The 25381-nt window shown below is 49.5% G+C and overlaps 1 protein-coding gene across 2 annotated transcripts in view; it reads right to left on the bottom strand.

The window, feature by feature from the left end:
• LOC115092775 (disintegrin and metalloproteinase domain-containing protein 9-like) overlaps positions 1–25381 on the bottom strand; it is a 1307906-nt gene that overhangs the window by 520297 nt on the left and 762228 nt on the right. For both annotated transcript variants that reach the window (XM_029604079.1, XM_029604080.1), the window contains exon 11: positions 23821–23902. In XM_029604079.1, coding sequence (XP_029459939.1) covers positions 23821–23902 — 82 coding nt within the window. The remainder of the gene's footprint in view (positions 1–23820; positions 23903–25381) is intronic.

Here is a 25381-nt window from a genome sequence, read left to right as displayed (position 1 = left end):
GCTACACCACAAGAGCTACACCAACTTTGGGATCACATGAAACACCTCCTTCAACAAGCCACCCAGAAGTCTAAAAAGGTCTATGATGCCACAAGGTGTGGCTCAGCACTCGCTTTATTCGCCTGAAATTACCTTCAGCTCGCTTCACTCCCAGATTCATCGGGCCTTTTGCTGTAATTCGTGGGCTGGGTCCGGTCACTTATAGTCTCCGTCTGCCCACAATGCTCAAGATTCATAATGCCTTCCACATCTCTCTATTGAAGCATCTTATCTTGTCCAAGTTCTCCAAGAAACCACCAGAACCCCAACCTCTATCATTAGAGAAGGACATTACCTATCAGGTACAGGACATCCTGGATTTACAGAAACATGGGAAGCGATGGGAATACTTGATCTCGTGGGAAGTATTCGGCCCCGAAGAAAACAGCTGGGAGCCTGCAGTTAGCATCCTTGATATTGCATCCATCAGTCGCAGATGGCTGTGACCGCTCTGCCTCACCTCTTTTTTGCCTTTCTCCTCCTCCGTGGTTAAGATGGCTGCCTCCGGTGCCGAGTGGCGAAACCATCAGCATCTCCAACTCAGCATGGGCATCCCCGTCCGCCATGCTCCTTCCCGTGGCCTCCTAGGGCACATGCACTCACGCTGCCTACGCTTATTTACACGTCATGGTGGGAACCTCGGGGGCATCCCCACCGCATGACGTCAATACCTCCAGGTATTTAAGCTTTCCATCTCCAGTGTCTGCTCTCTGAATCTAGCCTATTGCTGTGGTTCCCCACGGGGCCCCTCCCTGTGGGAGGAGTCATCTCCACAGCGACTAAGAGTCCAGACTATGCCTCAAACCCAACAGATTGCTAACTCCATGGACACGGCTCAGCTCACGGCCTTGCAGGCCATTCCTGGCCTAGCCCAGCGGATCACTGAGCAACAGAAGTCTCTGGAAAGCCTAGCTACTGCCTTCAATCAGTTGCATGCTCAACTGAACACTTCAGCAACTCCAGTGAAAGAATCGCTGTCTCCAGTGGTGACCATCAAGACCACTATTCCTTTATCCACACCTACCCGCTTGTAGGGTAGGTGTGGATAAAGGAATAAAGGTGTGGAGGGTTTGTTAATCAGTGCAGTATGCATTTTTCTTTACAGCCTACACTCTTTCCCACAGAAGCATCCAAGATCACTTACATCCTATCTTTTCTAGAAGGACGAGCCTTGGCTTGGGCTTCACCGTTATGGGAACAGGAAGATCCTATCCTGAATGACCTACCAGCATTTCTAAAACTTTTCTAGTCTGTCTTTGATGACCCGACTTGCCAGACCGTCGCTGGATCTGACTTGCTTAATCTCCAGCAAGGCAATACGCCGTTCACAGACTCTGTGATCGAATTCAAGACTTTAGCATCCGAACTACATTGGGACACTGGATGTCTATGTGCTATCTTCATGGAGGGCCTCAGCTCTCGCTTAAAGGACAAATTGGTGGCTCGTGATTTGCGTGATACTCTTGAGTCTCTGATGGAACTGGCTGGGAGGATTGACTGCTGTATTCGAGACTGAACTCAGGAGGCTAAGAGTCCATGAAAGACCACTGCGGGGGCTAACCATCCTATTGCTTCAAGCATACCGTCAGCTCCTTTAGAAGAGGAAGAGCCTATGCAACTAGGCCGAAGCCATTTAACTTCCAAGGAGAGACGTTTTCGCAAACGCATGGGGTTATGCATGTACTGTGGCCAATCAGGCCATGCCATCCAAACCTGTCCTATCTGTCCAGGAAACTGACAGGCCTAGGATCTGCAGGAGGACTTCTCCTACGCCTCACCTCTCCTACTCCTCCATTATCACTACCAGTATCTTTGCTCTGCGGAGGTCTTGAATTTCAGACTCTCTCTCTCATTGACTCCGGAGCCGGAGGTAATTTTATCTTGAAACCCTTAATAGAACACCTACGGATGCCTATCACACCTACAGCAAAGCCATTGCTATTATCCTCTATCCATGGGGAACCACTTCCTGGAGAAGTTTCATTAAGTATCTATCTCATTTCTCATATTGGAAAAGGTCATGCACCTGGTGGTACTTGGCTACAAGATCATATGCCACAATTTAATAGGGCCACTGACTGTCATGGTCGGTGCCTCGCGGAAGTTTCACCACTCATCTGCATGCCCACTACACCATCGTTACCTGGCTTACCTCCTCAATACGCCTCTTTCCAGAATGTTTTCTCAAAACAAGCAGCAGATATACTTCCACCGCACAGGGTTTTTGACTGCGCTATAAACCTAAAACCCAATTCGGAACATCCCAAAGCAAGAGTTTACCCTCTTTCTGTAGCTGAAACTAAGGCCATGTCTGCCTACATACAGAGAACCTCCAGAAGGGATTCATCTTACCTTCCAAGTCCCCTGCTAGTGCAGGCTTCTTTTTTGTAGGAAAGAAAGATGGCAACTTATGCCCCTGCATCGTCTACAGGGGTCTCAATGAGATTACCATCGAGGACCGGTATCCTCTGCCCTTAATTTCTGAACTGTTTGATAGGCTTCAAGGAGCCAAAATATTCTCCAAACTGGACCTGAAAGGAGCTTACAATTTGGTGCGTATTCGCGAAGAAGATGAATGGAAGACTGCTTTTAACACCCGCGACGGACACTTCGAATAACTCATCATGCCCTTTGGTTTGAGTAACGCACCTGCAGTCTTTCAAAATATGATGAACGACATCTTACGGGACTTACTATATCAATGCGTAGTAGTATATCTCGATAATATACTGATCTTGTCTCAGATCTGCAAACTCATCAAGAGGATGTCAAGAAAGTCTTAAGACGTCTGCGTGAGTACCACCTATACACAAAGCTTGAAAAGTGTGAATTTCCACAAGGAGTCTGTACCCTTCCTGGGCTACATTGTTTCTAAGAACGAGTTTCAGATGGACCCCCAAGAAATTAGAAAGTATCCAGGATTGGCCCCAACCTACAGGCTTGAAGTCTCTGCGATGCTTCTTGGGTTTCACCAATTACTATTGTTTCTTTATCAAAAACTACTCATCATTGACAGTCCCTCTAATTGCTATGACCAAAAAGGGAGCCAATCCCATCAACTGGTCTCCAGAAGCCATATCAGCCTTTCTGATGCTCAAAGAGGCTTTTCAAAAGAAGCTGTGCCTCCGTCATCCTGATCCACATCACCCATTCATCATTGAGGTCGATGCATCAGACGTTGGTGTGGGAGCGGTTTTGAGCCAGTATAGTGAATCTAATGTGCTCCAACCTTGCTCCTTTTTTTCAAGGCGGTTCTCGCCTGCCGAAAGAAATTATGGAATCGGAGACAAAGAGTTACTCGCAATCAAGCTGGCCTTTGAAGAGTGGCGTCCTTGGCTAGAAGGTGCACAACACCAAATAGTAGTGTACACTGATCACAAGAATCTGGAGTACCTCAGACATGCTCAACAACTCAATCACTGTCAAGTGTTACGCTTGGGCAGTGATCCGGTGTAGTGAACACCATCTTCAAGAGTGACTCCAGGTGGAGAGAGACAGGGATAACTGAAAGGTCTCTGATGATGGCTGGGAGAGAAGTGTTGCGGCAGGAGTGTATGGAGCTGGGTGATGGCTGGTAAATGGAGCAGAGTACTTGCAGGGACAAAGTCCAAGTCCAGGCTGGGTCTAGGCAGGCGGCAGCAAACAGTGTCAAGGTCCAGGCTGGGTCGGGGCTGGCGGCAGGCAAACAGTGTCAAAGTCCAGGCTGGGTCAGGGCAGGCGGCAGGCAAACAGTGTCAAAGTCCAGGCTGGGTCAGGGCAGGCAGCAGGCAGAGTCAAAGTCCAGGCTGGGTCAGGGCAGGCGGCAGGCAAGCAGAGTCAGAGTCCAGGCAGGGTCAAGGCAACTAGTAGCAAGGCAGAGAGCCCAAAGGCCACACACACACGGCAAGGCAGAGACAAGGAACCTTATAGTAAGGAAGAGAGCCCGAAGGCCACACACACACACACCCGGCAAGGCAGAGGGCCCGAAGACCACACACACACCCGGCAAGGCAGAGGGCCCGAAGGCCACACACACACGGCAGGGCAGAGGGCCCGAAGGCCACACATACACAGCAGGACAGAGGGCCCGAAGACCACACACACACACGGCAGGGAGAGGGCACGAAGACCACACACACACACACATGGCAAGACAGAGAGCCTGAAGGTCACACACACACACGGCAGGGCAGAGGGCCCGAAGGCCACCCACACACATGGCAGGGCAGAGGGCCCGAAGGCCACACACACACACGGCAGGGCAGAGGACCCGAAGGCCACACACACACACACACGGTAGGGCAGAGGGCCCAAAGGCCACACACACACAGCAAGGCAGAAGGCCCGAAGGCCACACGCACAGCAAGGCAAGGCAAGACAGAAGGCCCGAAGGCCATACACACAGCAAGGCAAGGCAAGGCAGAACTCCACACACAACAAGGCTAGGGCAGGAAGCCCAAGAGAGCTCGATGCCAAAGCACTCGAGTCTAGGGTAGGCAGGGCTATAAGGGAACCTCCAGGACATAGAGCAGGTGGATTGGGCCAGCTAGGAGAGCCTGCTCTAGAAGGACCCCTGGTGGTGAGGGGGATGCATAGCAGCCATAGCCGTAACATCAAGCCAGATGGTCTCTGTTCTTTAACAGATTTGACTTCCTTTTAAAGTGTCATCTGGGAGAGAAGAACACTCAGGCTGATGCCTTGTCGCGATCCTTCTCCCCTTAGGATGTACTAGACAAATCCCGTCACATCATTGACCCCATGAGAGTAGTTCTTGCAGCCACTCATATGGTGCCCGCTGGGAAGATGGTTGTGGCCAGAAATCAAAGGAGGAAGCTGTTGAAGTGGGCGCACGATTCCCCTCTGGCCGGCCATCTGGGACAGAGTCATACTTTGGCTGTGCTACAGCGGTACTATTGGTGGCCAACCATGAAAGCAAAATTGCTTACCTTGTAATAGGTGTTATCCCAGGACAGCAGGATGTAGTCCTCACATCTGGGTGACATCGGTAATGGAGCCCTATGACGGAAAACTTTCTGTCAAAGTTTCTAAAAGCTTTGACTGACACTGGCACACTGAGTGCACTGAGCATGCTCAGCATGCCATGATCCCTGCGTCCACAGGGGTCTCCCTTCAGTCTCGTTTATAGCATTATGCGTAAGCGAAATATAAAAGAAAATAATAAAATGTATCGGACACAACTCCGCGGGGTGGCGGGTGGGTTCTGTGAGGACTACATCCTGCTGTCCTGGGATAACACCTATTACAAGGTAAGCAATTTTGCTTTATCCCAGGACAAGCAGGATGCTAGTCCTCACATATGGGTGATTAGCAAGCTAGAGGCTGAGTCATTTTGTAGTGAAGCAACAGTGAAGAATTGTTGGTGAAAATGAGGCAGCCGAAGATCACAGCAGGTTGGATGTAGAAGGAGTTGGGAATATATTGGAAACAAGTTCTATAAGACAGATTGTCTAAAGATCGAATCTTGTCGTTTTTATTTGCCCTAGCAATAAAGAGCTGCAAAGGTGTGAAGGAAACTCCGTTGCAGCTTTATATATGGTAATAATGGGCACTGAACGATAGTGTACTACTGATGTAGACATCGCCGTTACTACGTGTGCTGTTATTCGCCCTTGGAGAGGAACGTTTGCTTTTTCATAACAGAATTCGATACAGACTGTTAGTCGGTCGGAGAGAGTCCGCCTTACTACCGCGACTCTTGGTTCATTTTATGTGAAAAGAAACAAAGAGTTGGTTGGATGTCCTATGGACTGCCGTGTGGTTCAGGGAAAAAGCTAGTGCATGTTGTCAGTCTAAGGTGTATAAGACTCTCTCTCCTTGGCTAGAGAGAGAGGTCTTGAAAAGAAAGCAGGCAAGACTATTGACTGATTAAGTGAAAATCTGTTACTACTTTTGGTAGGAATTTGGGGTGAGTGCAAAGGACTACTGTGTCGTGCAGAAACCTTATGTAGGGTGAGTATGTGACGAGAGGTTGCAACTCACTGACCCTCGTAGCCGATGGAATGGCTACTAGAAATACTTGTTAGGAAAGAAATTTCTTGTCGCAGGAATGTATCACACTAGATCCCATTTAATGAGCAGTGGTCGAATGGGGGGCTTAAGGTGAAGTAAGCCTCTCATAAACCGACATACTAGAGGTCACACTGTTATTGGCGTATCCCATATTTCCCGTGATATGCCGCTAAGGCATTTAGGTGTACTCTTACAGAGGATGTCTGGAGAACAGAATCCGAAAGGTGATATAAGTAATCTAGTACAGAAGGAGTGGGGCAAGAAAAAAGGTGAAAACCTGTTTGTGTGCACCACTTGGTAAATCTAGTCCACTAAAAGTGGTAAGGTTTACGTGTGGAAGGCTTTCATGAAGCTACGAGAACTTTAGAGACTTGTGTTGAAAGATTAAGTGGTTGCAGAATTTCAACATTCAAGCTGTCAGGGCAAGAGTTGTAAGGCTGGGATGACGCAACTTGTCCTGATTCCGAGTTACGAGAGTGGGCGCTGTGCCCAGGCAAATTGGTCTCTGATCGAGAGGTCGAGGAATATAGGAAACCATACTTGTCGAAGCCCATATAGGGCTAAGAGGACTATTGTTCCTCTGTCCTGTTGTAGGTTCACGAGAGGTTTGGCTATGAAGTATGGGAAGCATACTGGTCTCGGGCAGGACGAGGGCCTGAGGAACAGTGAACTCCGTCCCGGCTCAGCATGATAAGAGTGTTGGTTATGAGAGGTAGCGGAAGAGGCACATTTAGGAGTCCCTTGATGGAAGAAAGGCGTAAATGTGAATGCAGTGAAACCATGTGTAGGTAGTAGAATCTGTGCACCGTCTGGTTCGATTCGGAAGCAGAGGGCAAGTGTGGTTGACCTCCACTCTAGAAGATTTCTCTTGCTACACGTGTCCAAGACCATTCGAGAGGATGGACCTATCTGGAGAAGGTCTGCTAGTGCGTTCAGTAAGTGTCTGAGAACAGTGTCCGAGGATGCATAAGTGAGCAAGGGCTAAGGATAAAGCTGTGCAGCTTCATTGCAGAGCAGCTAGGATGTTGTGTATGCTTGTATGTTGGAAAGCACATTGTCCCAATGCTGTCTGTATGCATAAAGAATTGTTGCAGAGGCAGTATTAGAAGGCATAAGGGTATAACTCATGGTACAAGATCCAGGAAGTTTATGCGTAACTGCTTGGAGCAGAATAGACACATATTGGGTTGAGAAGATTTGTGGTCAAACTTTCAACTTGAAGTAAATGCGAGCATGAGCAGGAAATAGACTAGGTTATGCAGCTGTCCATGCAAGGAAAGCGTGAATGATGTTGGACTCCGTAGAGAAACAGCATTCACCGATATTGAGTCAAAGAAATACCTCAGTTGCGAAGCTGGTGCCACCGGCAGAGCTTGGAATTGTAGATCGTTGACTCACCATGAGGCACATAGGAAGAATAGAGATAATGTACTTACTGTGTTTTGGAAATATGGTAAGGAGAGATACCATTTTACCTGTGCCTTCTGAAGAAAGTTGGTATTTCTGAGGTCCAGGATGGGTGGAGAGTAACTACCGTATTTCCACGCACATAACCCGCGGGTAATGTGCGTTTTTACCTACCCCGCATGCCCCCCGCGGGGTATAAACGTGGGCGGGTTATGCAGAAAAAATTTTACAGCAGCGGTTAACATCTCTCTCCCCCCCGCCCCGGGGGGAGAGAGATGTTAACCGCGAAGGAGGAAACAAAACAAAGCGTCAAGGAGCTGAGAGGAGTCCGTCCTATCCCTGCGCCCGGCCGCTTCCTGATTGGTCAGGAAGGAACGAGGGCGATGTGAGGGGGAGGGCCTGTTTTTGGGTCTTCGCGGGCTCTCCTGCTCCGCGGCACAGCATGCCGAGGCAAGCAGCTTGTCGGGCCTGTGGGTCCGCGGCGACGTGGCTGTCTAGAGATAGCCTCTGCTCTTCATGTGTGGGAGGGGGAGAAGGAGCGTCGGCGCCGGCGTCGGGGACCCGGGGTAGGCAGCCATGCACCGTATACTCTGCGGCTGCCGCGACAAAGCGCCGGCGATGTGAGGCTGTACACGGCTGTACACGGCTGTACACGGCGCGCAGAGTGCGCAAGGTCAGTGTGCCGGCGGCCCCGCCCCCTCGGACAAGCGCGGGTTATATGAGGAGGCGGGGTATATTAAAACTTTATTACAAAAATTTTGAAAACCTGCGGGTTATGTGTGTGGGCGGGTTATATACGTGGGCGGGTTATTGTCGTGGAAATACGGTACTTTCTGTTGAAAGAAAGAATAATGTAATTAAAACTCCCCAACCCCCGTCTTCCCCCCTCTGCGCTTTGAAGCGTGTAGGGGAGTGTACCGGGAGACTGCTCTGATATCCGGCTAGTTGGAAAACCGGGAGGTGTCCAACTGGAGGGGTTGATGTAATGTGGATATCAGGTATCCTCCCACGGGAGTGAGAGCGGTAAAGTCTTACCCGCATTTCTAAGTGCTGTACAAGGAGACATCGAGATCCATATCAGGCTTCGAGGTGGACTTGTAGTTGAGGCAGCATGTGCTGGATCTCGTGTTTAGCAGAACAGTAAATGCACCTGGAACTTTGGTACTGAAACAGGAACCAAAAGCTAGAGCATTAATCAGTACAGAGCCATGTTGCTGAAAAAGGGAGGAAGCCCTGAAGCAAACCCAAAGAAAAGAAAGAGAGGTTCTCCTGGTATTGTGGCTGACATAGCTGGCATAGCGATATGTGACACTAATACAATTCTTGGAAAGTACATGACCTAGAACTTTTCTAAGCATGTGGCTAGAATTAGAGAACACATTTCAATGGGAATGCCGCAGAAGCGGGTACTTACCATCCGACGTGAACCGCCGAGGGATGAGCCGGTGAAGATTGCTGGCTCCGTGGATTTCCGGAGTCCTCTCGGAGTAGCCTGTGGACGTTAACGTCCGTCTCAACTCTGATACCTGGTATGGTGGCGCAGGTATAAAGGAGACAAGGCTGGGCGTAGCTGGCGCTTAGACCGTAATGAGCGGAGGGCCAGAACCCTGCACCGATGTCGGTGGGGTACGCCTGGGAACAGGGAGCCAATTGACGAACTCATGAAGTCAACCATTGTCGCAGCGGCTCGATGTCTCTTGACGCCAGTGCAGAATTCTGCAAACCTCGATCCGGTGTGCCGTTGGCAGTGGTGATGTTGCTCGGCCCCAACATTGTTCAGCATCGAGAAGAATAGCCGCAATGCGTTGAATGGCGTCGGTGGCAGACGGTCACCGTGTTGGTGATGATGCATGCCACAGTGCTCGACCTGGTCATTCCCCAGCGGCGAGATGTAAGCCCTCGCTGTCCTGGATGGCGATTGATGATGGCTGTCAGCATGCCTGCTCTGCTCCTGATATGGGCTTTAATAAGGACCCAAAGCATGGAGCACTGTGTTCAGGGGAGGGCATTGTGTGGTGGTGTTATGTTGACATTGACGGTAATCAAAAACATCGCTGGTTTCGGAAAAATGATATGGGCATTGACGGAGTCAATGACCGCATCCATAAAACACAGAAGATGCCGATGGGAATGACGTGGGTGTCGAGATCATCGATGTATGGAAGCGGGCACCGACAAAATCTGCAGTATGGCCACGGGCATCGACGGCATTGATTGGATCGACTCGGGCAACAATGACTCCCATGGCATTCATGCCACGGATATGAGCACCAATGGAATCAATGTTGACATGGCTGCTATGCAGGGAAAAGGCACTGGCATGGCTGCCATGCAGGGAGATGGCACTGGCATGGCTGCCATGCAGGGAATTGGCACTGGCATGGCTGCCATGCCTGGAAAACAGCCTGGCATCGATGGAAAACAGCCCGGCATCGATGCCATGCCTGGAATCAGCCTGGCATCGATGGAAGACAGCCTGGCACCGATACCATGCCTGGAATCAGCCTGGCACCGATACCATGCCTGGAATCAGCCTGGCACCGATGCCATGCCTGGAATCCAGCCTGGCACCGATGCCATGCCTGGAAAACAGCCCGGCACCAATGCCATGCCTGGAATACAGCCTGGCATCGATGGAAAACAGCCCGGCACCGATGCCATGCCTGGAATCAGCCTGGCATTGATGGAAAACAGCCCGGCACCGATGCCATGCCTGAAATCAGCCTGGCATCGATGGAAAACAGCCTGGCACCGATGCCATGCCTGGAAAACAGCCTGGCATCGATGGAAACAGCCTGGCACCGATGCCATGCCAGGAAAACAGCCTGGCATCGATGGAAAACAGCCTGACACCGATGCCATGCCTGGAAAACAGCCTGGCATCGATGGAAAACAGCCTGGCACCGATGCCATACCTGGAAAACAGCCTGGCATCGATGGAAAACAGCCTGGCACCGATGCCATGCCTGGAAAACAGCCTGGCATCGATGGAAACAGCCTGGCACCGATGCCATGCCAGGAAAACAGCCTGGCATCGATGGAAAACATCCTGACACCGATGCCATGCCTGGAAAACAGCCTGGCATCGATGGAAAACAGCCTGGCACCGATGCCATACCTGGAAAACAGCCTGGCATCGATGGAAAACAGCCTGGCACCGATGCCATGCCTATAAAACAGCCTGGCATCGATGGAAAACAGCCTGGTATCGATGGAAAATCTGACATCCATAATAGAAGGATGGCATCGATAGAACTGACCCCCAACAGCGATGGAGTGCCCCGGGTAGCGGTGGCATTGACCCGATTATGGATGGAAGCGACGAGACAAGTGTTCGTCGATGGCATCCATTCTGGCAACGCTAGCACTGATAAAGCTAAGGAAATAAATCAGTGCCATGTATAAACATAGATGGCACTGATAGAATGATGTAGGGAGGATGGCATCAGGGTACCGCAGGGGGAGGGGTACCTGTGGCATCTGAAACCGCAGGATGGCCTGAAGGGGGTACCGATGGTAGCGATGGGGTATTACTGCGCGAAGGTACTGAGGAAAGTAAAGGACCTGAATCTACAGAGGCCCTGGCGGCACCGGTAACCGTGGAAGTCCCTGTCCCACTAGTGCTAATAGCCAAGCAGAGTGTCACAGAGGGACACTGCAGGCTATGTGTGACTAACTGAAAAATAGGGAGAGGGAAGGCCGCAGTCGGTTGGGAGCCAGAAAGGTGACAGGAACCGATCGAAAAAATATGGCATAGTACTCACCGAACGTCGAATTAAACCAACGCGGAGGGAGACCCGTGCAGGGAAAGGTGTTTGTGAAGTAAAAATGTAAATCTTTTATGAGGAAAAAAGTGTTAGAATTTCTCACAGAGCTCCAACTGCTATGCTTACCGCAGAGCGGAAAAAAGAAGACTGAAGGGAGACCCCTGTGGATGCAGGGATCATGGCATGCTGAGCATTCTCAGTGCACTCAGTGTGCCAGTGTCAGTCAAAGCTTTTAGAAACTTTGACAGAAAGTTTTCCGTCATAGGGCTCCATTACCGATGTCACCCACATGTGAGGACTAGCATCCTGCTTGTCCTGGGATAAAAAAGACGTACAAGCTTATGTGCAGGGCCGGTGCAAGGGTATTAGGCGCCCTAGGCGAAACGTCAGCTATGCCGCCCCCCACCCCCCCGCCTCCACACACAATTAACTTACATTGTGCATTAATGAAAATAACGAAGTCTGTATTTATAACAGAACACTTATTTGACATTTTTATGCCATGTAAACCATTGAGATGATTTGTCTTATCGACGGTATAGAAACTTTTATAAATAAATAAATAAAAATAAATAAAATAAACATAAACCAAAGCTATATTTGTTGCTCAAACAAAAAAAGCAGACACATCACATAATATTAAATAATTAAAATGGCAGTCAATCAAGAAAAATAAACTTAAAAAGCCATCTTTACTTACCCCCTCCAGCAGCTCTCTTACTCCTCTTCCATGCAGGCTGTAGTACACACCAGAAGCAGCAGTAGTGGCTAAGCTCTATACTCATGGTCCTCTTCCTTAAGGCCCATGTCTCTCACACACACACCATACCAGTCATGCCCCCATGACCAGTTTCTGTCTCTCACACACCAATCATCTCCCAAACAGTCTTTGACAAACACACCAGTCACCTTCCTGAACAGTTTCTCTCATGCCATACACACACAGGCTTCCCACTCCCGTGTTCCACTTACATATATGGGCTTCTCACTCTCATAATCACTTTCTCTTTCTCACACACACTCACCAGTCTCTCACTCCCATGCTTGTTCTCTCCACATGCACAGGCTTCTCATTCCCATAATCACTTTCTTTCTCTCACACACATACACAAACACACACACCAGTCACCTGATCTCTCTCATGCATACACACACAGGCTTCCCACTCCCATGTTCTCTTTCAGATATACAGGCTTCTCACTCCCATGCTGTATCTCACACACTCCCAGCTTTCTCACTCCCATGCTCACTCTTCACATGCACAGGCTTCTCATTCCCATAATCACTTTCTTTCTCTCTCTCACATACACACAAACACACACCAGTCACCTGTTCTGTCTTACATATACAGGCTTCTCCCTCCCATGCTGTGTCTCACACACACCCAGGTTCTCACTCCCATGCTCACTCTCTTCACATGCACAGACTTTTCATTCCCATAATCACTTTCTCTCTGTTACACACACACACACACACAAACACACACATACACCAGTCTCTCTCTCATTTCCATGCTCGCTCTCCAGGTGCACAGGCTTCTCATTCCCTGAATCACATTCTCTCTCTCTCACATTCACATACACACCAGTCACACCGTCACCTTACCAACCAGTCTCTCTCTCATACATGCACACACACACAGGCTTCCCACTCCCATGCTCTCTCTCACATAATCAGGCTTCTCACTCCAATGCTTTCTTTCACATACACCCCCACAACACCAGGCTTCTTACTCCCATGCTTTCTCACATACCCAGAGTTCTCACTTCCATGCTTTTTCTCTCTTTCACACACACCCACATCAGTCACATCCGTGACTGTCTCACACTCTCACACATCAGTCATCTCCTTGAGCAGTCACTTTCATTGTCTCTCACATATACACATACATCAGCTCTCTGACCAGTTTCTCTCAATCACACACACATGCTCTCGATCGAATACATTCTCTCACTTACACACACATTCTCTCACTTACACACAGGCTCTCAATCACACACAGGCAGGCTGGCTGCTTCTCTCTCTTTCTCTCACTCACTTCCTCCCCCCCCCCCCCCCAGCACAAATGGTAGCTGCAGCAGCCTCCTCCTCCAGCCCCCGCAGGCCAAAAAGGAAGAATCCCATCGGCCGCGGGAGGCTCATGCTGCTGACTCCTTTCCCGATTACCGGCTGCTTCAATTGCTCGGAGGCCGATGCTGCTGTCGCCGCTATTTTTTTCATGCGGCACCGCTCTTTCTCCTTCCCGCGCATCACTTCCTGTTCCGGGTCAGGGGGGGCGGGAGGAAGAAAAGGGCAGCCGCGGATGCAACAGCTTTTTTTTTTTTGCACTGCTGCCGTTCCCGCTGGGCTTGAACATGCTGATAGCCCTGCGGCAACGGCAGCAGGGAAGAAAGAGCAGCGGGAGAGACCGGGAGCACGCGAACCGCTGGGGGAGGTCAGATGGGTCTTTTGGGGCAGGCTGCCGGCAGCGGCTCTTTTATTTTTATCGGGGGGGGGGGGCGGCAGCTTAATGCAGCTCTTTTCATTTTACTGGGGCAGCGGCTGAGCGCGGCTCTCTTAATTTTACCGGGGCAGTGCCGCCCCCCGGGAAGCTGGCGCCCTAGGCGACCGCCTAGTTCGCCTAGTGCTTCCGCCGGCCCTGCTTATGTGGGTTCCTGTGCTGTTTGCACCAAGCAAAAACTGCCAGCTGGATGTCCTTGGGCTCTGTTACAACCTCTACCTGCGCCAGATGAACCCTGGACACATATAGCAACCGACTTTGTGGTAGACTTGCCACCATCCAATCGAAACAACACCATTTGGGTCACAGTTGACCGCTTCTCCAAAATGGCACATTTTTTAGCATTACCAGGATTACCCTCTGCTGTGGAGTTAGCGAAAGCAAATGTTGCTTACCTGATGTAACAGGTGTTCTCACAGGACAGCAGGATGTTAGTCCTCACAAATGGGTGACATCGAGGATGGAGCCCACCACGGAAAACTTCTGTCAAAGTTTAAACAGAACTTTGACTGGCCCCTACTGGGCATGCCCAGCAAGGCACTGACCCTGCAGCCAGCAGGGGTCTCCCTTCAGTCTGATTTTCAAAGCTACAGGCAGTGCCTAGAAAGTAAAAATAAAACGAACCCAACACCGCGGGGAGGCGGGCGGGTTTCGTGAGGACTAACATCCTGCTGTCCTGTGAGAACACCTGTTACATCAGGTAAGCAACATTTGCTTTCTCACAGGACAAGCAGGATGGTTGTCCTCACAAATGGGTGAGTACCGAGCTGAGGATGTCCCGACTTGCACCAAATGTACCCAACGGTGTGCAGCAGGCACAACAACTGAGGAAAAATTTGGGAAAGGGCATCCGCACCCTACCGGGAAGGTGGAAGGGTGTTGGTACATCACGTTGGAAAAAGGTTACGCAAGACAGATTGGCCGAAGATGGAGTCCTGTCTTCCAGCTTTGTCCAAACAATAGTGGGCTGCAAAGGTATGGAGAGAACTCCAGGTTGCAGCCCTGCAGATGTCAGGAAGCGGCACCGATCGAAGGTGTGCCACTGACGTCGCCATGGACCTCACAGAGTGTGCTTTCACACGGTCTTGAAAGGGAATGCCAGCTTGCTGATAGCAAAAAGAAATGCAGTCCGCCAACCAGGAGGAAAGAGCCTGCTTACCCACAGGATGTCCTAACTTGTTAGGATGAAAAGAGACAAATAATTGAGTGCTCTTCCTGTGAGCAACTGTACGGTCTAGATAAAAAGCTAGAGCTCGTTTGCAGTCTAGGCTATGCAGAGTCTGTTCCCCGGAGTTGGAGTGGGGCCTGGGAAAAAAGATAGGTAGTATGATGGATTGATTAATATGAAACTCAGAAACTACCTTAGGTAAAAATTTAGGGTGAGTGCGGAGTACCGCCCGGTCCTGCAGGAGCTTAGTGTAAGGCGGATAGGTAACTAGGGCCTGCAATTCACTAACCCTGCGAGCTGAAGTGATAGCCAAAAGGAATAACACTTTCCATGTGAGATACTTTAACTCACAGGAGTGCAGAGGTTCGAAAGGAGGTTTCATTAGACGACCAAGAACCAGGTTAAGGTCCCAAGATGGGGCCGGAGGACGTAAGGGTGGCTTCAGATGGAGCAAGCCTTTAAGAAAACGTGTTACTAGGGGTTGTACTGAAATAGGGACACCCTGTACACCTTTATGGAAGGCGGCTACCGCACTGACATGCATTCTGATAGAAGAGGTTTTAAGATCTGATTCAGAGAGATGCCATAAATAGTCCAAGAATTTGGAGATTGGACAGGAAAGGGGATCAAGGGACTGAGAAGTGCACCATGATGTGTACCTTTTCCATTTGTATGAGTAAGACTTTCTTGTGGAAGGCTTTCGTGAAGCTATCAGGACCCAAGAAACGGAATCTGAAAGGTTGAAAGGCTGAAGGACTAACCTTTCAACATCCATGCCGTCAGGGACAAGGCTTGGAGGTTGGGATGGAGGAGGCATCCGTCGTTTTGAGTGAGCAGATGCGGGTCCTTTCCCAGAGGAATGTGCCTGCGGATGGAGAGATCCTGGAGTATTGGAAACCATACTTGGCGTGGCCAGTAAGGTGCTATCAGGATCATGGTTCCTCCGTCCTGGCGTAGCTTCACGAGAGTCTTTGACACAAGAGGAAGTGGAGGGAATGCATAGAGCAGACCGGTTGTCCACCTGAGGGAGAATGCATCCCTCGGCCGAGAGTGCTGGCTCCGAATGAGAGAGCAGTAATCGTCCACTTTGTGGTTCTGAGGGGACGCAAAGAGGTCTATGCGGGGAGAACCCCACTTGTGAAACAGAGAGGTCGCTACCAGAGGATCGAGTGACCACTCATGCGGTTGGAAGACACGGCTCAGCTGGTCTGCCAATACATTGTCTACTCCCGGCAGGTAAGTGGCCCTGAGGTACATGGAGTGGGAGAGGGCTTCCGCCCAGATCTGCGCAGCTTCCTGACACAGAAGGAAGGAGCCTGTGCCTCCCTGCTTGTTTATGTACCACATGGCCACTTGGTTGTCCGTCTGGATTAAGATTATCTGATGAAAGAGATGATCTTTGAAAGTGCGGAGCGCATAGCGGATTGCTCGAAGTTCCAGGAAATTGATCTGGTGTTCGGCTTCCTCTTTGGACCATAACCCTTGGGTTTGAAAGTCGTCCACATGGGCTCCCCAACCGATGTGAGAAGCGTCGGTGGTTAGGATTACTTGCGGATCCGGTGGAAGAAAGGGTAAGCCCTGAAGGAGGTTGACCTGAGTCGTCCACCAGGTTAAGGATAGGCGCAGCGCTTGTGTGACTGTGACTATGGAGGACAGAGGCTGAAAAGCTTGAATCCATTGGTGTCGTAGAGTCCATTGTGTTACTCTCATGGCTAGTCGGGTCATGGGAGTGACTTGAACCGAGGATGCCATGTGCCCTAGGAGAATGAGGAACTGGCGAGCCATGGCAGTGTTCTGAGACTGGAGCTGGCGAGCCAGGGACATTAGGGTGTGGACCCTCTGAAGAGGAAGGTAAGCCTTTGCCTGTAAGGTGTCCAAATCTGCCCCAATGAAGGATAAGGTTTGAGACGGGACTAAGCAAGATTTCTCGTAATTGACGAGAAACCCTAAGGAAAGGAGTGTTTGAATTGTCAATTTTAGGGAGGATTGAGCTATCTGTTGGGTGGAGGCCCTGATTAGCCAATCGTCCAGGTATGGGTAGACGTGGACACCTTCCTTCCTGAGGAATGCTGCTACCACTACGAGACATTTGGTAAAGACTCGTGGGGCAGAAGCTAGACCGAAAGGGAGGACACGGTATTGATAATGGTCGTGGCCAACTAGAAACCGCAGATATTTGCGATGGGATTGTGTGATCGCAATGTGGGTATAAGCGTCCTTGAGGTCGAGAGAGCACAGCCAATCCCCTCTTTGTAGCAGAGGGAGCAGCGCGCCTAGGGTTACCATTTTGAACTTCTCTTTTTGAAGGTATTTGTTGAGGGCTCGAAGGTCCAAAATGGGACGTAGTCCCCCTGATTTCTTTGGTATTAGGAAGTATCTGGAATAGAATCCCTTGCCTCGTTGAGAGGGAGGAACGGGTTCTATAGCATTTGATTGCAGAAGAAGGGATACTTCCTGTTGTAATTGAGCCAAATGGGTGGATAGACTCCACGCTTGAAGAGGCGGGGAGTCTGCCGGAAGAGTTATGAAGTTGAGGTGGTAACCCTGTGCGATAATTGTTAGCACCCACTGATCTGAGGTGATCTGCAACCAAGGTTGTAGAAAATGGTACAGTCGACCTCCTACAGGGATGTCCGGAAGAGGGGTTTGGCATGTGTTCCCTACAGGGGAGTCAAAGGCCAGCCGCAGGCCCCGGAGGAGGGGCTACAGTAGGCCTTTGTTTCCTAGGCTGACGCGGCTGAGGCCTAGTAGAGGATCGAGCTGGACGAGGCCTGGCCGATGGAGGGTAATAACGGCGTGGTCGAAAGAATGACTTCTTAGAGTCTTTCTTTTGCGGTTGCTTGGAGGTCAGCTCAGGTGGGACAGATGAGAGTTGTTTCAACGTCTCATGGTGGTCTTTCAACTCTGCCACAATCTGCTGAATTTGCTCTCCAAACAAATTATCGCCTAAGCAGGGTAAATCAGCAAGACGATCCTGAACCTCTGGGCGAAGGTTGGATGATTTTAACCAAGCCCAACGTCTGGCTGAGATGGCTGTGGCTGAAACCTTTGTGGAAGCATCGAATATGTCGTAGGCAGTCCTAATCTCGTGCTTCCCTGCCTCGAATCCCTTGTGAAGAAGGGCTTGAAGCTGCGGTTGGTATTGGTCTGGTAACGTGTCAGCATAGTCTTGCATCTGCTTAAGGATGGCTCTGTTGTACTGAGTCATATAAAGTTGATATGAAGCTATGCGTGAAATCAACATAGCTCCATGATAGACTTTCCGTCCAACACTATCTAGGAACTTGTTGTCCCTGGTAGGTGGGGTAGAAGAGTGTGGCTTAAGACGCTTGGCCTTCTTCTGCGCGGACTCAACCACAACAGAGCGATGATCCAGTTGAGGTTTTTGGAAACCTGGTGCTGACTGAACAAGGTAGGTGGAGTCAGCTTTTTTATTAACTGGGGACACTGATGAAGGAGATTCCCAGTTTTTCTTGAGCAGATCCAAAAACACCTGGTGTATAGGGATGGAAGCGATGATTTTTGGAGCATCCAGAAATTGAAGGAGTTCCATCATCTGGTGTCTGTCATCAGCTTCAGATTGTAGTTGAAAAGGTACAACTTCTGACATCTCTTTCACAAAGTTAATGAAAGATAGATCCTCAGGAGGAGATCTTTTTCTACTCTCTGTAGGAGATGGAGGCGAAGGCAAATCCGTGTCAGAAGATGTATCATCATCATCACCCCAGGTATCGTAGGGATCAAGTGGGGTTTGTAACCCTGATGGACCTGGCTGAGGCTCTAAAGGCATCGATGGAAACCGAGGTGGAATCGGTGCCGTAGGTGGAACCAGAAATGGCATCGATGGCTTCGGTGCTGTCGATGGAATCGGTGCCTGGCGTGGAATGGATGGAACCGAAGGATATATCGGTGGAGATATACCAGAAGGCACCGATGGAACCACCCCGGAAGGGGGAATCCGGAACGGTGTTTCTCCTGCCGATGAAAATCCAGTCGGAGACGGTGGTGTTGTCGATGGCACTGGAATCACCGATGGAAGGGCCGTCATGAGCGCCTCCATGCGGCTCAGTAGCGGTGCTAGCGCTTGTATCAACGGCTCGGTGGTCGGTTCCCTCCTCGGTGGCGAAGCCGGTGCCGGTGTCGGTGCCGGGGGCGGCACTGGAACCGGTGCCGGAGACGGTGCCGATGGAGGTTGCAATTTCTTCATCGCTTTCTCGATGGCCTCCTGGACCAGCCGGTCCAGTTCTGCCCGGAGACCAGGGGTAACCATACCCGGCTCGACGGGAGAGGGAGGCTGAGGCAGGGCCGGAGGGACCACCGTAGCCGGTGGGATCACGGCCCCCGCACCCCGGGAGGGTGAGGGTTTCCTCGATGCCTGCGAACGAGACGTGGAGGGTGTCCGGTCTGTTCGCGGCTTCTTTGTCGGTGGCTCGGCTTGAGCAGAGGTCGATGGCTGTGGATCCTCGACAGGCCGAGATTTGTGCCGTCGATAGCGGTGCTTTTCCTTCCGATCCCCTCGCCCATCCGGGGAAGGGACGGGAGTCGACGGCCGAGAAGCGATCGATGGCGGACGGTCACCGGAGGGTTGGCGATGATGGTACAACTTCGACGGTGCCGGTTCCGATGACGTCGATGCTATCGATGGCGTTGGGGTGGGTGCATGGAAGAGGAGCCCCATCTTCTCCATCCTGGCTTTGCGACCCTTGGGTGTCATTAAGGCACATTTGGTGCAAGTCAGGACATCATGCTCACTACCCAAACACATCACACAAACCCTGTGGGGGTCTGTGATGGACATAGTCCGGGTACAATCCGGACAACGGCGGAACCCCGTTGCCATGGCCTGAAGCCAAAATTTAGGCTGGGGATCGGTAAGTGCCAACAGGCCTCAAGGGCCAAATTCGACGGTAGTCGATGGAAAAAAGGCAAAAACTTACCGGGTTCCGTAAGATGACTAAAAATTTGTCGAAGGGAGACCCCTGAGGGGCAAATTTTCTTAGGAAATTAACTTCCAAATTCCTGTCAGGAACGTGGTTAGAGAGCTCCTTTCACCGCGTGGCAACTGCTGCGCGGAAAAAAGAAGACTGAAGGGAGACCCCTGCTGGCTGCAGGGTCAGTGCCTTGCTGGGCATGCCCAGTAGGGGCCAGTCAAAGTTCTGTTTAAACTTTGACAGAAGTTTTCCGTGGTGGGCTCCATCCTCGATGTCACCCATTTGTGAGGACAACCATCCTGCTTGTCCTGTGAGAAACTCTTTATCAGACACATCTTCTGCCTTCATGGGATGCCTAGGCATATTCTATCCGACAGAGGAGTACAATTTTGCTAAATTTTGGAGAGCTTTATGTCAAAAATTTGACAGCGCATTAAACTTAACTTCTGCTTACCACCCTCAGTCTAAAGGACAGACTGAAACAATTTCTGCAATGTTATGTCAACTCAAGGCAGAAAGACTGGGCTGAACTATTGCCGTGGGTTGAATTTGCTATAAACTCGCATCCTGCTACTTCCATGGGGTCATCTCCCTTCCAACTCGTCTATGGACGAAAACCACTTCCTCCTCTGCCAATTCTACTATCAGTGGCCTCACCTGCTGCCCAGGCTACTGCAGCAGAGTTATCCCAACTTTGGAAGCAAATGAAGGAGCTACTCCTTAAAGCAGGACAGAAAGCAAAGAAGATCTACGATGCTCACCATTGAGAGGCACCACAGTTTCAGCCTGGAGACAAAGTCTGGTTGAGTACCAAGTATCTTCTCCGCATCAAACTATCTTCATCACGTTTTGCACCTCGCTATGTAGAACCCTTTGCTATCCTTCGGCGATTGGGAAATCCGATGAACAGTTTGAAACTACCTTCATCATTGAAGATAAACAATGCCTTCCATGTCTCTCTGTTAAAACCCTTGATGCTCTTCGAGTTCTCTAAAAAGACACCAGAACCAACTAATCTGGACACTGAGGACGATATCGAATATGCCATGGATGACATCCTGAATGTCCGTAAGAGAGGCAAGACATGGGAGTACCTCATCTCCTGGGAAGGCTATGGACCAGAAGAAAACTCATGGGAGCCTCTGGCCAACATCATGAATAAGGACATAGTACCTCAATTCCACCTTGCTCATCCACGAAAACCTAAACCACCAGGAAGAGGTCCTGGAGGGAACCCTTTGAAGGGGGGGTACTGTTGCGTCCGTCTGTCACAGATGGCTGCAACCGTTCTGCCTCACCTCTTTCATGCCTTTCTCCTCCTCCATGGGTAAGATGACTGTCTCCGGTGCCGAGTGCCGAAACCCTCGGCGTCTCCAACGCAGCTTGGGCATCCCCATCTGCCGTGCTCCTTCCTGTGGCCTCCTAGGGTGCACGCGCGCATGCTGCCTATGCTTCTCTACACGTCATGGTGGGAACCTCGGGGGCGTCCCCACCGCATGACGTCAAACCTCCGGGTATTTAAGCCTCTGTTCTGCTCACAATGAATGAGTTAGCAAGGACTTCAGTTTAGCTACTCTGACCGCTTCTAAGCTGCACGCTTAGACTCCTCGCTACCCTCTGGGGTATCTCACTCCTGAAGAAGCTCTGGGCAGCCGCTCCTTGGAGGCTTCTCGCTTCCAACTACCCTTCGGGCTTTTCTTCTACTAACTAGACAACCACTCCTCGGGGGTCTTTCTTCTCTTACAGGATCTTCCAGGTACTCGCTCCTCGAGGGCCTATCCAGCTCAGAAGTATCCTGCATCACGGACCACTGGTCCCACCTTCACCAGCTACCAGAAGGATTCCTGCACTACTCCTCAGTGAGTACCTCTATGATCCAGCTCTCCATTTCCACCCACCAGGTTTGTCTTATCCCGCTCTGCGGAACACTACCAACCTTGACATCTAGGTGAGACTTCTCCATCTGATGCTGTCTGAATGTATTGGCACCTTGCTGGACTTCAGTGCCATCTCTTCCTCCATTATTACCATCTATCTACAGCAGTACAATAAAGCTTTTCATCTCCAGTGTCTGCTCTCTGAATCTAGCCTATCGCGGTGGTTCCCCATGGGGCCCCTCCCCATGGGAGGAGTCATCTCCACAGCGACTAAGAGTCCACACTATGCCTCAAACCCAACACTTGACAAAGAACTGATCAAGCAGTTCCATGCTTCTCACCCTAGAAAACTCAAATCCCCAGGGAGGGGCCCTAAGAAAGGGGGTACTGTTATGCGCGTCAGTAGCAGATGGCTGCGACTGCTGTTGCTCACCTCTCTCTCCTCTGCATTGCCTTTTATGGGTGTTCTCGTGGCCTCCGCCAGCTATCACTGGCCTGCCTGCCTGGGCCCCCCTGGAAGGCATAGACACTGACGACCGCCATATTACTCTTGGGGTACCCTTAGCGCACACGCTCGCTCCCGGACCAGCCTTATGCATGTCATGGCTGAAACCTTGGGGGCATCCTACTCGGATGAAGTCATTCACCTTGGACTCTTAAGCTGGCTTGCCCTGTCTGCCTACGACTTGGCAATGAGTTCCCTCATTGCTGAATCCGCTTCGCTCACTACGGACTTCCCGTTCCAGCTCCTGCTACCTTGGCGTGAGACAACCTGGGTATCCGCTCCTCGGGGGCCCTTCCTTCATCTCTGGCTATCTGCTCCTCGGAGGGCCTTGTGCCTAGGACCGCTGTCTGCCTTGTTCCCCGGGGCTACCCTGGAACCCTCGCTACTTCTTCTAAGTGAGTACTCCTCTTCATGGACCCTTGCCATTCCATCTCTACTGGAAAACCTCATCGGTGTACCCCACTCTGTGGACCATTGCGTATCACCTCTACCAAGGAACCCTTATCGGTGTACCCTGCGCTGCGGACCATTACTGAATCATCTCACTGAGGAACCCTTGTCGGATTACCCTGCGCTGCAGGTTATTGCCATATCATCTCTACAGAGGGACCCTTGCTGGTGTACCTCACTCTGCGGACCACTACCATATCATCTCTACAGAGTATGTGGATGCATTTGTATCTGTGCCCCATTAAGCAAATTTTCAAAGAGTACCTGTCTGCTTTGCCAATAACCGACTTACTGCAAATTGCTCCCAAAATATAGAGCAGTGCAGACTGATTAGTGACATCTAATACTCCCCTTATTTAAGGGACATTGCATAAAGGGAACAATTTTGAATATCCAACCTAGGAGTAACATATTCAGGCACTTTTGTACCCATTTGACTTGTAGCTAATTTTCAAAAGTAAAGTACTTGAGTAATTTCTCTTTGAAAATTGCCTGCAAGGTATGTACTTGCAACCATTTGCACCTATTTGGGCAGATGGCAAATTGGGGATAAAACAGCACATGCACATTTGAAAATGCCAATGTATGTATACTGTTTATATCCCTGGTCTAAACAGATCCCTGAGAATGCTTCTTTTTAATCTGGATAAAAGTACACATGACTTTTAGCTGCTATGAAAGGGAAAATTTTCATCCAGGTAAATCTACCAAGTAAATACCTATTTACTCAGATAAATCACTCTAAAAATTTTCCTTAAAATTAAGCACAGGGTATAAGGACCCAAATGTCTACTAATATTAAACCGAAGCAGATGAGCCCTAAAATTAAATGTCCTTGGGCACCAATTCAAAGCTGCAAAGAAACCTGCAGTTTTTTGTATTTCTTTTTCCCAAAAACATATATGTAACCCTTAATTCTTTAAGTACTTTTGAAATTACTGAAAAGACAGAATATAAATATTTACAAATTATAAAAGTAACAAACAAGGTAACACGTTTGTTTTAAATAAAACTTATCTTTAGAAAAGCATTTCTTAAGATTTTTTAATAAAAATTGTGAGAGTACTGAAGCAATTCTTGTGTAGAGAAAACTAATCTCTACACAAGAATTATTTCAATGCTCTCACAATTTTTATAAAAAACATGCATAAAATATTCATCACATACCGTAGTAAATGCTGTTGAATACCTCTTCGAACATATTTGTCCTAACCAGGCTCTCCCAGTCACTACTCCATAGCCTCTTTTTCTGCAGTACAAAAATTTAAACTATTACATAGAGAACAGTTTTATATAAAATCATTGTAACTGTTAGATAAAAGAAATATAAAACTGGTATCAGTGACTCCTATGTAGGGAACTCTCTTTCTCCATGTATTGCTCATAACTTTTGGACCGTACAGTTTATTTGTGTATAATTTTTAAATGATGCTATCAGTCAAATAATTTAGGTATACAAATTTATACAAATTCAGTTTGTGCATTTCTGCACATTTGGAGTTCAATGAAAGAATAAATCCACTAAATGACCTGATCAATAGATATATGTAGATGGTTTCATGTGACTGTAGAAGAGATGTTGTCCTCTTTGCAAAAGTGGTAATGAGGAGGAGGCTGAAAAATATAGGCAGGTTAGTCTGATCTGTGATAAGAAAATTGGAGATTTTTCTGAAGGAAAGGATAGTGAAGCATCTTGAATGAAGTGAGTTGCAGGATCTGAGGCAACACGTTTTTACCAGAGGGAAATTGTATCAGACATATCTCATCAATTTCTTTGATTAGGAGATTGATATTCAATGAGTCTATTCAGTTAACTTTAGGAATTTGCTGGGCAAAACAGGGCATTTAAAAATCTCTCTCCTTTCAATAGCTAAATTTTAGCTGGGTAAGTCGTCAGCTGGCTAAAACTTACATGGCTAAAAAGAGGCAGTGTGATTGTCATTTTTGAGGAATGGCTAAAATATTTCCAGCTAACATGATATTAGACACTAACAGGACAAAGACATACGGCTAACTCTGGTTGGAAAAATTGATGCCCTAAAATTAGCAGGATAATTAAAAAAACCCCAAAAACTAAAGTGCCAAGCCCATGTCAATTGTTGCGTTCGTGCCTCTTCTCACCCTTCACTCCACCCTCTCTACTTTGGTGGCGACTCCTTTCAGCTCTGATGGACAGATGCAACCGCGGCTTCTCCCTGCCTCTTGGTCCCGGTATCCCCGGGCTGGCTTGACGCTATGGATCCGCCGTGTTCACGATGACGTAAGGACATGCGTGCGCATGCACTCCAGACTTTGTACCAGCAAGGGCGCGAACCTCGGGGGCATCCCCCCGTGGTGACGACATCCATTTTCAATTTAAAAGGTCTTTGTTGGCTAACCTCAAACAAGTTAGCAAGGAACTCCAACAGGACTTGCTACGGCAGTCCACGCTACTTGCAACACTGATCTGAGTCAGCCAGGGGAATCCTTTTCCACTGGCTCGGCTTTTTCGGACTTGCCAGGAGTACCCACTCCACGGGGGGTCCACTCTCTCTTCTTGATTTCAGATTACCAAGACGGGATCCGGTACTCGCTCCTTGAGGGCCTACGTCCCTGAATACTCTGAAGACTCCTCATTGCCTGGCGATCGCAGACGTGAACACAGTGAGTTCTATTGCAGATAGGAATTGGTACTGGCTCCACAAGGACCTATATTCCTATATCTCTGAAGACTCCCTTTTGTCTAAGA

This window comes from Rhinatrema bivittatum, chromosome 5 (assembly GCF_901001135.1).
Source record: "Rhinatrema bivittatum chromosome 5, aRhiBiv1.1, whole genome shotgun sequence".
Classification (NCBI taxonomy): domain Eukaryota; kingdom Metazoa; phylum Chordata; class Amphibia; order Gymnophiona; family Rhinatrematidae; genus Rhinatrema; species Rhinatrema bivittatum.
This window is presented reverse-complemented; position numbering and strand designations above follow the sequence as displayed.